This window comes from Melospiza melodia, chromosome 4, assembly GCF_035770615.1.
Source record: "Melospiza melodia melodia isolate bMelMel2 chromosome 4, bMelMel2.pri, whole genome shotgun sequence".
Lineage (NCBI taxonomy): Eukaryota > Metazoa > Chordata > Aves > Passeriformes > Passerellidae > Melospiza > Melospiza melodia.
The window spans coordinates 67,281,068-67,293,962 of NC_086197.1; the positions used below are offsets into that span (position 1 = coordinate 67,281,068).

Here is a 12,895-nt window from a genome sequence, read left to right on the forward strand (position 1 = left end):
TGTACGTCTTTCTTGTCCAATCTTACTTTTATTCATATTTCTCTACAATAAGACGTTTTTCAATAATTATGTGTTATTGATCAAACCAAGCTTATGTCTCAACTGCCTTAAAAAATGCAATCCTATACTGGAATTTAAAAACAATAATAATGATCTTTCTGCTAGTTTTGTTTTGAGCTTCATCCAATTTAACTACACCATGGCTCCTTACAGTTTTATTTCAGAGATGTTTGCTTAATCAATTAATTCAGGGTTTTTTGCAGTTTCAGAGTAAGATTCTGACTGATCATCAGTGTACTTCAGTATAATGTGGCTGCCATGTTCTGCAAGATGTATAATGAATTAGTACATGTAATTGTAAAGAGTAGAGATGATTATAAATAATAAGGGAAAATAACAAAATACATGAAAGAAACAAGTAGAGGCTTAATAAAATGTTAATGACAGTGGATACTTAAAATGATTTACTTAATGATTGATATAAATAGATCATATTTTATCTTTTCACTGTCTTCAGTTATAAGTTTTGATTGTAAAATTGATTATTTTTTGTTTCCCAATTCAACATCGTATGAATAATACAAAATAGTGATCTGCACTAGAAAAACTTGGTGGCTTCAACCCCTCATGTCCTCCTCAGGATGGCAGATGTTATCTGGCCAGGTTATCCTTCCCAGGGACCCACTAGTTAACAGGGACACATCTCCTCCAGAAGGTGATTCAGAGCACGACTTTAGCTGAGGTAAACTGTGTTTGTCCTCAAGTTTGCTTTTCTTTTGTGCAAATCCCTACTTCCATTTACTCTTGTTGTTAGACAGCTGGTAACCCAATGAGTTTGCATTACAGTACTCAAGCTTGCACAAAGAATGATTGCTCCTAGTAAATAAAATGCTCATTTGCCCGGGTTTTCTCACAGTGATCATTACATCTAATTTTATTGCTTTGCTGGTGGAAACCATAACATAGGACCTTTCCCTTTGTAAATGAATTATTAGCCAGCAGGGAAAATCAGTTGTGCACTTCTCAGTATCACTCAGTTCCTCAAATAAAGCCCCAAATTCTGAGCTACAGAAATGTTTTTACTTATATTTTAAATGAATATGTTTGAGCATGTGTGTAAATAGTTTTTGGGTTTGTTGGGGGTTTTTTTCCCTTTGTAGACATATTTCATGGTAAGGCTCACTCCACAGACACATTTCTCTCTCTTACATATGTCTCATGCTTTTACTCTTACTGGAAGCACTGAGGAGTGCAAAAATTCAGGTCAAACTCTTGTAAGGAGGAAATTAATTCATAAATGTCACTATGTCTACGTAGGATATTGTGATTCAAGAAAATTTCAGCTCTGGAAAGTCAGCATCTAACATAATTTCATCCTTCATTGAGAAGTCTGCCACATTATGAAACTACAAGGAAGAATGACACACAGAGAAATTAACAGCATTATATTTAGTAACAGACAAGTTATAGAATGTGAAATTTTTTATATGACTGAAGGACTATTATATTCTGGAGGAGACCATTCCTTTTCTTACCAACTGGCAAAAATTCTTTCTATTGCTTATTCCCACCATGCAATAAAACCCCCTGCATGCTTCATAAGTCTGAAGTGTCAACCAGTTGGTCATAAAAAAATGCCTTCTTCATGGCAATGGCATTACAGGTATGACTGTAAAGATATTGTTTATGAGATGCCACCCTTGTTAGTCTCAGGTTTCTTAGGATTTTGGGTGGGTTGTGAGGGGTTTTTTGCGGGGGTGGTTAGTGGGGCTGGGTTTGGGGTGGGGTTGTTGATTTTGGTATTGTTGGGGCTTTTCATTTGTTTTTGTTTTGTGTGGTTTTTTTCTGGAGGGGTCAGCTTCTTAACTTGGGCACAGATGTGGGACCTGAGCAGATGGTGACGGTTCAGAAGGAAGTCCTGGTACTCTGTGATGATACAGTTTGTGTAGTGTTTTGGCAGCTACTGCCACCCTATGGTTTTCCATAATGGATGAATGCTGCAGAGCTTTAATGCATTGCATTTCTCCAGAAACCTCTTGTAGGTCAGAGAGAAGACAAAGGATATTCCTTTTGTCTTACTCACTCCTCCTCTATGTCCCCTTTTCAGAAAAATCCCATCTGCAAAGAAAATCAATTACGGCATGAGAGGCCATAGGTGGCATTAGGATGGTAGAATCTTTTCCACTGCATTTACAACTATGTAATTGAATATTAATTTTGGTTCCAAGGGTTTTCACTAACTGATTATATCTGCTTTGGCAGGATAGATTTTACTCTTTTTATTTAAGGAACTTCAAAACGTACATCTGGAGAAAGCTTCCAAAACCCATTTCTTAAAGTTACTGCTGCTTTGGGAGCCTGTGTTTACATCATGGATGCCACATATAGACAGATCTGGGTTAAAGCAATCTGGTCTAAGCAGAGTGTCCTCAGAGCATAGCTTCCAGCAGAGCTCTGCCCTCCAGACACCAGCAAGTGCCCAGCCACAGGCTCTGATGCGGAAGGAGGACGTTTCAGACACCATTATTCCACTCATTGCCCTCCTTCAGGCAAGCAAATACCCTTTGCGTGGAGGAAGACTTTTTTATTCTTTTGAGGAAGCAGCAAGAGGGATCACCTCTCATGTTGTATATCTTCTCTTTGGGACTGGAAGCTTCTTTCACTTTTACCAACCCGGCTGAAACCAGGCAGCAGTGTAGGCTGTAGAAAATAACTCAGCTGGCTTGGAGGCAGAGATATGGGACTCTCTCATATATTATAAGTGCACAGGCATCGGTTTCCCTCCCATATTATTGAGAACTCTCAAGTTTCATCCCCTCTGCCACACCCAACCTCACACCTATGGAGCGCACGAACTCTGAAGTGCACCCACGGCTCTTTATCTTTCTTAGCCGACATGGGAACTGGATGTCCTCTCCTTAAGCCGGATCCCAAACCCCGCTGCCGGCCGGCTCCAGAGCCGGCTCTGGGGCTCCCCGGAATCGGGGCACTCACTGCCCGCCGCAGCCGCGGTGCCGGTACCCCCCGGCATCCCTGCCCGCCCGCCGGGCTCTGCGGGCGCTCCGCGACCCTCCTGGGGCCGGGCAGCCCCTCTCCAAAGCCACCTGGAGCTACGGCTCATTTCCCCGCATCTCTCCGAAAAAGAGCTCTTCTCAGCCTCGCTCCCTTCCCGCGTGCTTTACTCGAGTGAACCAAATGTCCGTGTATCAGGAGCGGAGGTGGTGCCTTTTGGGAAAGAGGCAGCGTTTGCGTTCGCCGTCGCCTCCGTGCACCCCCGCCCGGCGGGCAGTGCGGGACCGGAGGGGTGTGTAGGGCCGGCTCGGCCGCCCTGCCCCCGCCCCGGGGCGGAGCTGCGGCCCCAAATGAGGAGCGATTTCACCTTTGGGCTCGTCTTCCCGGAGCACCACTGGAATTACGGCCGTCCCGGTCCCCGCTCATGGCTCTGCGCTCCGCCGGTGGTCCCCGCTGCCAGCCCCGACGTGGAACGGCCGCATCCCCCCTGTAAAATGCGGGGAGCGGGATCTCCGCGCGGGCGGCGGGAGCCGCTGTTACGCCTGTCGGAGTTGAGCACGGAGGGAGGTGAAACAGCCACCTGAACGCGGAGAAACACCCGAACCCACAACAAGTAGTCTCGCCTGGCAGAAGCCGCTGTCGCTGCTCCGGCAAAGGTAGCGGCGGGGCGGCGGGAGGAGCGCGGGGCTGGCGGGGAGCGGGAGGCTGATCCCACCTGCCCTTCCCCGAGATGCGCGCTCGCCTTCGTGATTTGTCTGAGAAAGTAGCGAGCCGAGCTCCACACAGACAGCTTTTCCCAGAGTATGCCTGCTGCCTGCGCTGGTGGGGTGCTCTGTATTTCTTCCCAAAAAGCAGCCCTTTCCTCCCTCCCACGGTGGGGGTGGGGAGGAAGAGAAAAATATCTAAGCCTTCTTTTTTCCCCCTGGTTAAGCTGTTAGGACAATAAAAGATAGATGCCCATTAAATAATTAACCGTACACTTTCTGTTCCATCAGCTCGGTTCACACGGCCCCGCGAGGGAGAAGGGGGTGGGGACGGTGGCGGATCCATAGGCGGTCGAAGCAGCGGCAGTGCCATTTCGGTAGCCTGCTTCCAGGGGAAGCGGGAGGCAGCCCGGAGCTGTGCCCGGAGCGGGCAGGCGGCACAGCCCTTCGCGGCAGAGCGAGCGGAGCTGGCCGGCGGTGGGTGCCGGGCCGGGCCGGGAGGGCTCTCCCGGAGTGCGGGTCCGCGGGAGGGGTCTGGGACAGGCCGTGACCGCGGGGAGCGGTGCTCCTGCGGTGGTTGCTTGTGGGGCTTCTCCTCGATTTCTTCTGTTTGCGTTTAAGGCAGAGGCTCGTTCCCCGCGGACCTGCCGGCGACCGGCTGCCCCCCGCCCAGCGACCGGCGCGCCCCCCTCCCGATCCGCGCCGCCGCCTCCCGCGCTCTCCCCAGTCATGTCCCACCCGGAGCGATGGGGAAGCTCGAGGACAACGAGAGGGTGATCCTCAACGTGGGGGGCACGCGGCACGAGACCTACCGCAGCACCCTGAAGACCCTGCCGGGGACCCGCCTGGCCCTGCTCGCCTGCGAGTCCCAGAGCGAGTCCCCGGGCGGCGAGGAGCCGCCGCCGCCCCCCAACCCGCCGCTGCCTCCGGCGGGCGGCTGCCCGGAGCCCGGCAGCGGCTGCAGCCCCCGGGGCAGCGGCGGCGCCAGCGAGTTTTTCTTCGACCGGCACCCGGGGGTCTTCGCCTATGTGCTCAACTACTACCGCACCGGCAAGCTGCACTGCCCCGCCGACGTCTGCGGGCCGCTCTTCGAGGAGGAGCTGGCCTTCTGGGGCATCGACGAGACCGACGTGGAGCCCTGCTGCTGGATGACCTACCGCCAGCACCGCGACGCCGAGGAGGCCCTCGACATCTTCGAGGCACCCGACCTGCTGACGGGCGAGCCGCCCCCCGACGGCGACGACGACGACTTGGCCGCCAAGAGACTGGGCATCGAGGACGTGGGGGCGGCCGCCGAAGGCAAGGGCGGGCGCTGGCGGCGGCTGCAGCCCCGCGTGTGGGCGCTCTTCGAGGACCCCTACTCGTCCCGCGCCGCCAGGGTAAGCGCCGCCGGCCGGCGCTCCCAGCGGGCGCTGCGGAGGCCGCGGGGCTGCTGGGGCCCCCGAGCGGGAGCCGGCGTGGCGGGGAGGCTGCCCCGCTCCGGGCTGCCTGCAGAAGGGATGCTTTGGTGGGCCGCTGCAAGGGGCACGTCGGCCCGCGTGGGGTGGTGATGCTTGAACCCGGTACAGCTGCAGGCAATGTCAGGCAGCACGGGGGTCCCGCTGTGCCAGCATCCTTCCCATGGGAGTGTGCGGGGCTGAGGAGGGAGCTGTGCCCCGAGAAGCCTGCAGGGGAGCCCAGAGTCACCCCCTGGCTTGTGTGGGGTGTGGAGGGGGTGACTCACTCACTGGTGGACCTGTTTGTGTGTGGGTGTGAGCAGGAGCAGCCCCAAGGCATCCTCATCCTCCCCGAGCGCCTGCGTGAACGTGCCTTTGGGGCCGGGGCAGGTGGCCTGAGGTCTCGGGTTTGGGGTCAGGTGGTGACAGTGACGCCGGAGAGCGACCTCAGTCCGTTCTGAGCTTTGCTCTGTCTGCACTGGTAGGTGATCCTGGTTCAACAAAGCAAATGTGACAGGGGGTCACCCTGGCTCTTCCTCCATTGATTTCTCAGGGTGACCCTGACTGGCTCAGTGACTGAGGGACTGGGGAGAAGAGAGTAAGTGATCATACTGACTTTCTTTTACTTAGATAGGGGTTTTAGGTTTTTATGCTCACTACTTCATACTTCGATGAGTTGGATTTTTGTTCTGTCTTTTCATTGCAGTTCTCAGGGGTGATGAGGGTTTGCTTTCTAACTCAGGGCTTTGTAGCAAACAAATAGTTGTAATTCCTTTGAGAGAAATATGCAGTGGTGTCTCTAATTTAACCAGAACAGCAACCACCAGCAAATCCTCCCTCCAATACAAGACAAAGGACTTGTAACAGGAAATGCTTGATTATAAAATGGCAATAAGTATTTTATGGCGTATTTATCAGGATTTCCATGAAGTATTCAGAGCTAAACCTCATTTTGCAGAAAGTGTAGTTATGGTGGGTGTAATCTCCTAATCAGTTCCACTTATTCTGCTGGCAGTCTCATAGATGTGCACTTAAGTTTGTGATTTAGTGACTTCTGGAATTGTACCCCATGGCATGATGCAGTTTCTGCCCGCTCACCCTATGAGCTTATTGAGGTAAGTTAAACTGAAAGTAAAGGTCCTCACACTTACTACTGTCACTTACGGAGTGCCAACGTTGTTTATGTTTTTGAAGGTTACGTACCAGTATGTTTTCCCTCAACAGCTGGCTCCAGTTGATTCTTAAAATATGTTTTCAATAAAGAATGGGTTCTGAAGAAAAGTTACCAGAAGTGTCTATCTTTGCTCCTCAGAGCATACTCGCATCTCAGCTGTCGGGATCCTAAAGAAAACGTGGCTGTCATTTACCTGACAGACTGTAGTGTGAGCAGTGATTGCCCTGCAGGTTTTCTTTCACCTCCTGTCTTGTGGAAAGTTGCTGACAGTGTCAAAACTGCAGCTTTTATGACAGAGAATCTTCCTGCTCAACTTTTCTGGAGAACTGAGGAGTACGGAGTAAGTGTTAAATGGAAGATACCAGGAGAAGTAGGAAGGTAGGTATGCTGTTGTGCCTTGGAGTTGAAGTTGGCTTTTCAGTCAGGAGCTATAGGCACTTGCTTTCCAAATTTTCCATCTGTACTAGGTCATCCTGAACCATTAGTGGCTTGGGTGAAGATATTTCAAGTTTACAAAATGAATACTGTAATTAATACTATAGTAGGAAATTGCAGCACTGCAGTATTAATCTCTTCGAAGACAAGAGTATTTACCTTTTTATAACTTAACTGGTTTTAAAGATTTTATTGTGATTTCAAACCCAGGCAGCCAGAATAAGGCAGTGTCAGAGCCATAATAACAGCGCGTCTAAGTCTGTAATTTCATTTTCTGAAGATCTACACTTGATCTTTCAGGCAGGGAGATAATTTCGAGAATTTCTGGTGAGTTTTAAAGCATTAAAGTGAATTTGTATTTAAGGACTCGCATGCACTTAGTAAGCACTCTTGAGCACAGTAATTTAAGGTGATGGTAGCCATAGTTTGGAATGAGACATTATGTTTTTCCACACCTGAAACGAGAGCCCTTATTTTCCCAGTATTCTGGCAAATACACTCTTGTTTTATGTCAGCTGAGATGATGACTAACTCTGAAAACATTTGAGTGAAATCCTGGGCTTACTGAAATCAAGACAAAACTCTGTGAACATCAGTCTTTGCCTCACAGTGTTAGTTACTGACTCATACACCACTGAGATTATGGTGGGGCTGCTTAGTGGTAAACTTTCCTAAGAACTGTGATAATTATTTTCTTTTAGCATTACTGATTTAGGTTCACTAGTGTCTTTTTTGGGGAATTATGATGCTGATAAAAATAGGGTATTTTCTGTTAATGAAATGGTACTTAATATTTGTGATTTTCTTTATTTGAAACTGTGATCTCTAAAAATAGAAATTTATAGAAATTCAAATATAAGTTGCCATGGTAACCTCTTTGGGGATAGTGCACGCACAAGATTATTCTAGCAAGACCATCCAGTGATGTTATATAAATAGTGGAACTAGTTTGTTGACAAGAAGGTTTAGTTTAGTCGAGATTCTAAAAAAATTCAACTTTTAGTGCGTGCAGTTTGGTAGTCAGATAGTGACATCTACTAAACATGGGGTTTGTAAATATGAAATACAATCCATGTATATATGATTGCTTTGAAACCTGCAACACTTCCCTTTGTTTCCCAAGTTTAGGAGTTAGGTCTGAATATTATTTCCGTCCTCATGTTATCGTTTTGGATTTCACAGACCGTGAAATGAAATTAGAGTGCAGCCGTACTCCTTTCACTCCACACGTAATGGAACGATCATTCACAAAAGGCTGTTTGACACAATGTTGTTAATGTAGATGTGGAAATCTACTGGCATAAGGTGCTCTCACAGGAGGAGGAGTGCTGGGTGACTGAATCTTTGTGTGTTGGTTTAAACCTGTCTGAAACAGACACCTTATCTGACTAAAACCTGTGCACTGTTTTGTTGGTTAATATCTGTGAGTGATTTTGGTGTCCAGTGGCTCCTAGGTGCCAGGCACTTGTTTGCATTAGTAAAGTGCAAAGAAACATCTAAGTAGTTTGTAAGAAAGCACAAGAGGCAATATTAAGTGCTGAGTTCAAAAAGTGTCTGCAGGTGTCCAGCGGGGACTGGAATGCCAGTGCTCATCTCAGATATCATATTTCAAAGTAATTACCTCTAAAGCCTTTTTACTTTTGAATAATAGCTGTAAAATGATGCTGTTTAAAGATGTAATTAGTATTTGTCATTGATTTTTCCTAAGAATTATAGATTACTCCTGTACTGGGTGCAGGAATGCAAAAATGGCCCTGAAATTCACCAGGTCCATAGCTATATATCCTTAATGTTTTGGGGGAGACTGTGAATCTCTTAGTGGATAAGGGGCCAGTGGGGTGGTTAAGCAGTTTGGGAGTCAGCATGGCCCAGGGCACTTGAGCTGGCACTGCTGTTAGCAGCAGCTGAAGGCAGCTTACACAGCCCCTTTGATATGGTTTTTATCTCTAGGAAAGATCATCATTACTTGGTGCACAAGGAAATACAAATCCTAATTAGCAAGTATTTGTCAAGTTTGCTGTAAGTAAAATATTCACTGCAATGCAAATAAACCCACAATAGCCTTGCAGTCTGGGCATCAAGATATATCTTGAAAGTGTTCTTAAAGATACTGATGCTGCTTCATAGTGATATGGGGAGCTGTATTTGAGCAGTGGGTGGTATTTTTGGAGGGAAAAAATACCACCCCCTCTACTGCTTTATATGATATTTAGTTGTCAGAGATTCCTTTCAGTGACCCATTGCGTCTACACCAGCTTTGGACATTTGGTGAGGTGAAGAATCAGCTGAAATGAGTGGAGTGGGAGAGGGGAAAAATGTGGTTTTATAGATTCCCTCGAGGCTAAAGATACAGAAATTATGTTGGAGAACGTTCTTAACAAAGATAACTTAGGTCTTTATGTGGTGGCTTGCTTATGTTTTCTCCAGGTACCTAGATACCTGTTTTGATACCTGTCAAGAAAGCCTTGATTTAGGAAGCCTGTCATGTACTATGGTGAATGATTGAAGTGAGTAATATTTTTAGGGCTTTGCCTGTTCTGATGAAAGACAGGTTTTATTTTTGGTGGAAATAACACTGCTGCATCAGTCTGAAATACTGTGAATGGAGTGGTGGAGGTACATTGATCACAGAATATATGTTTGTAGATTAATAGTGAATAGCAAAGATTTGCTATCTTAACTGGTAGGAAGCCCTTTAATACATAAATGGAAATCTTTACTCTGTCTTTTATTCAATGAGGAAAGCAGGTATATTTTAGATTTTACCATTCAATTATTAGTTAGGCAGACATCTGTCTAATAATGGCTCAAGGGAATTAGTTAAGGTTGACACCTCAAAGTGTGTATTCCTTTTGTTGGTAATGAAAACACTGGATTTATTTACATGTGAGAAAATATTCAATTACAATAAATTAGTGAGAAATAGTCATTCTGGTTGAAGCATTTATGCTATGGGAGCTGTCTTTTTTAAAGACACATCTAGATATGTTCCTAATGACAAAAATCATACTGCATTAGTGTTACAGATATTCATACACTCTGTAGCTTCATGCATACAATGCCTGCCCAAATCACATTGTAAGTAGTTTTTATTAATTTACTTCTGGCATGCTGGCTTTTAAAATTTTGACTGGAAATTTAAGCTTAATACATGATGTATAATCAACTAGCTTGATCTGCCCTAAGTGTAAATGGTTTCTGATGGTACTGACATCAGAGAGGTAAAATCAGCAAGATTTCTGCCTTCCTAACTTGTGCCTCTTCCTCTACAGCTGTTCTGCCTGATGCTGCTAGTGTTTCCATGGAAACAAGCCAGCTCTTCGCTTCCTCTTCCCATTGAAAACAGCCTTCTCACTGTCACTTATTCATCTGGGAAACGGATTTTGTCATGGCTCTGACACAAATGACACAGAGATGATCTGTCCTATCATTTCAGAAATAGATGCTATTAGATATGTGCATACAGCCAGATTGTCCTTCAGTGACTCTAAAATAATTTGGTTAATGGACTCAGGTTGAATTTGCTTTGGTGTAACTGGGAGTGGAAATCAGCTAATTAGACATAGCCCAATATAGTAACGGTGTGAGAAATATTTTAAATTGAGAAATCCGGCAGACAATGTTCTCTTTTTTTATGTAGTTATTACAGATAGTAGTATTTGTCATGTTTGTTTACAGTGATAAAATTCTCAAATGCTTTACTTTGAGGATGAGAATTTATTCTCAAACTGATTAAGATGGTGGTGGGAGGAATAGCTCACAACTTGGGATGAATATTGTATAGGTTTCAGTGCTACTGTCAGATGAGGAATCAGTTATCATGCACATCATGTGATGCAGTCAGAATATGAAATAAGTGATGCAGGAAAACATGGTATCTTCAAGGTCCTTTTAAGGTGTTTGGTACTTAGTCCAAAGTAAATATACCAATCAATACCCTGTGAAGAAAACAGCATTTTTGCTTGATTTGGAGAATTTTTGTTAAGTCATAATTGAAAAAGTTCAGAACTGAGACAACTTCCATATCCTTGATTAATATCCTTCACTGCAGGGACTTTAATATACTATAGGAGAAGTATGTGGAAAATTTGCCTATCCTTCTCTCCCTCAGTGATCATTGGCAGAATATTATTCTCTTCCTATGAAGGTGCCTTGCAACTGGGGTAGTAGAATAAGAGAAGAGGAAAGGCTTCCTCTGTAAATTTTTAATGTTTTAGTAATCTGTTATAAAAGTGGTGTCCAGTAGTTTTAAGATGGAAGAAACAAGTTCTTCTCATGATCAAGTGCTGTTTCAGCACCGTTCATTTCTCCAGAGATGCTTCCTGCTTGTCCTGTGATTCAGATTCGTGGCTCGTCTTGGGGAAGGAAAGTTTCCTTCAGCCATGACTGGAAAGAGAGGGTTTATGCTCTATATTTAGCATCCAATGTAGGTAGTGTGATCCCTTTTAATTTTAAACTTTTCTTTAGACCTCACTTCTGTCAGCATGGTTTATGTAAACTTACTGATTCAGTGTAAAAATTTGTGGGGATTTCTGCAGAGTTTCAGTGGTGGATTTTTCTTTTAAATTGTGAGTAAATTAAATATGGGTATAGTAATTTAGAATATCAAGCTATCAGCTGTCAGTCTACTTCGTGTATTTCTTATAGTTATACAGTTCCTTTTCATACTCTCGTTCTTTCACAAGTGCACACTTTTCCAGTATAAATCACTAATTACACAGGAATAAAAATTTTATTTTAAAGAAATGTTAAGCAAGACTATTCAGTGATTTTATGTGGAGAGGAAATAGGGGAACTATGTCCACTCTTATGTGTGCTCTTGCTTCCAAAGAGCCTTCTCCCTGACGTGAGGGCTGAAACACGAGGATATTTCACACGTCAGAAATAATTTATTCTGGTGAACAAAATATTCAGTTGGGGTAATGTGCAAGGACATAGTGGTATAAATTTAGCTTGGTGATATTTATCAATGTGATCAGAGGGATTCAAGTTGTACTGATGACCTGGTACATTTTTTCCCTGTAGTGGTGTACATATGTATATGTTGATACAACTAAATGGCAATTTTGTCAGATGCTGTAGAAATAGCTGTAGAGAATGAGCATGAATCACACGTTTTTGGGTTTTTTTTGTTTTGTTTTACTAATTTGTTTAATTAACATCTTTGTTGGTACTTTATGATGACTAAAGCAGTTTGGAAAGAAAAACTCCACTTCCATCTGTTAATCGGAAGTGTTAAAAATAGAATGCCATCTAATCACATCAAATACAATGTCTTGTGATTTGTCATTTGCTTTACAGATTTCCTGGCTGAAGTGGTGGCTTGAAGCTTAAAAATCAAATCATCTAATTATGTATTATAGTAGTGTGTTGTTATTCCCCTTGCTGCTTTTAAGTTGAAAATTCTGAGGTGTTGCTGTGGTTTTGGTCTTTTTACCAGTAGGTTAATTATTACAGTAATGTGATAATTCAGTTCTTTCTTGTTACAGACAGCCTTTTGTAGTTTCTTAGTGTTTCTAGGTGAAACTTAGATATTGGTTCTTTGATATATTCCAGCAAAAGGCTGTAAACAGGGAAAAGTCTCTTAGCCCAATGCAAAATAGTGTGGTAGAGTTCATTAATATGCATGACGTATGACACTCAATATGATCTAAGCTTGTTTCTGAAAAAAAGTGTAGTTTTAAATAAGTATAGTTTAAAGTGTTTACATTTTCATTAGTGTATAGCATAGAGAATTACATTTTCCCACTCTGCCTAGTCTTTATAAAAGGGTAAATATCCCTTGAAGGTTGTGCATTTGGCTTGGATAATTTTTAGAGTACTAAAGATATAGTAGATATATAGCAGTAAACTTCTTTTTAATTCTTATCCTAAGATAAATAATTCTTCTTTGGCAATGACTTTGACCCTGCTACAATGCTTGTTTTGATAAAAGCACGAGGCTGTTCCAACATTAGGGATCTGGTAGTACCTGGGATTTTAGAGCAACAGAAATCAAATGCTGAAACTCAGTTAATGGCAGAGAAAATTGCATTGGAGAAGATGAAATGTCGTGGAGTTGAAAGAGGGGGCTGTGGAACAGTGCTGTGAAGTGCTGGGTACATGTTGTTGTTGCCACAGTGCAGAGCACAGGC

At 44.5% G+C, this 12,895-nt stretch overlaps 1 protein-coding gene across 10 annotated transcripts in view; it reads left to right on the top strand.

The window, feature by feature from the left end:
• Window positions 1-3,319: 3,319 nt before the first annotated feature.
• KCNC2 (potassium voltage-gated channel subfamily C member 2) overlaps window positions 3,320-12,895 on the top strand; it is a 100,980-nt gene continuing 91,404 nt past the window's right edge. For 3 of the 10 annotated variants that reach the window (XM_063155035.1, XM_063155036.1, XM_063155030.1), the window contains exons 1-2: window positions 3,321-3,668; window positions 4,338-5,095. In XM_063155035.1, coding sequence (XP_063011105.1) covers window positions 4,463-5,095 — 633 coding nt within the window. In that variant the 5' untranslated portion in view covers window positions 3,321-3,668; window positions 4,338-4,462. Of the gene's footprint in view, window positions 3,669-4,337; window positions 5,096-12,895 lie in introns of all 10 variants that reach the window. The other 7 variants (XM_063155031.1, XM_063155032.1, XM_063155037.1 and 4 more) reach the window with 6 other exon arrangements.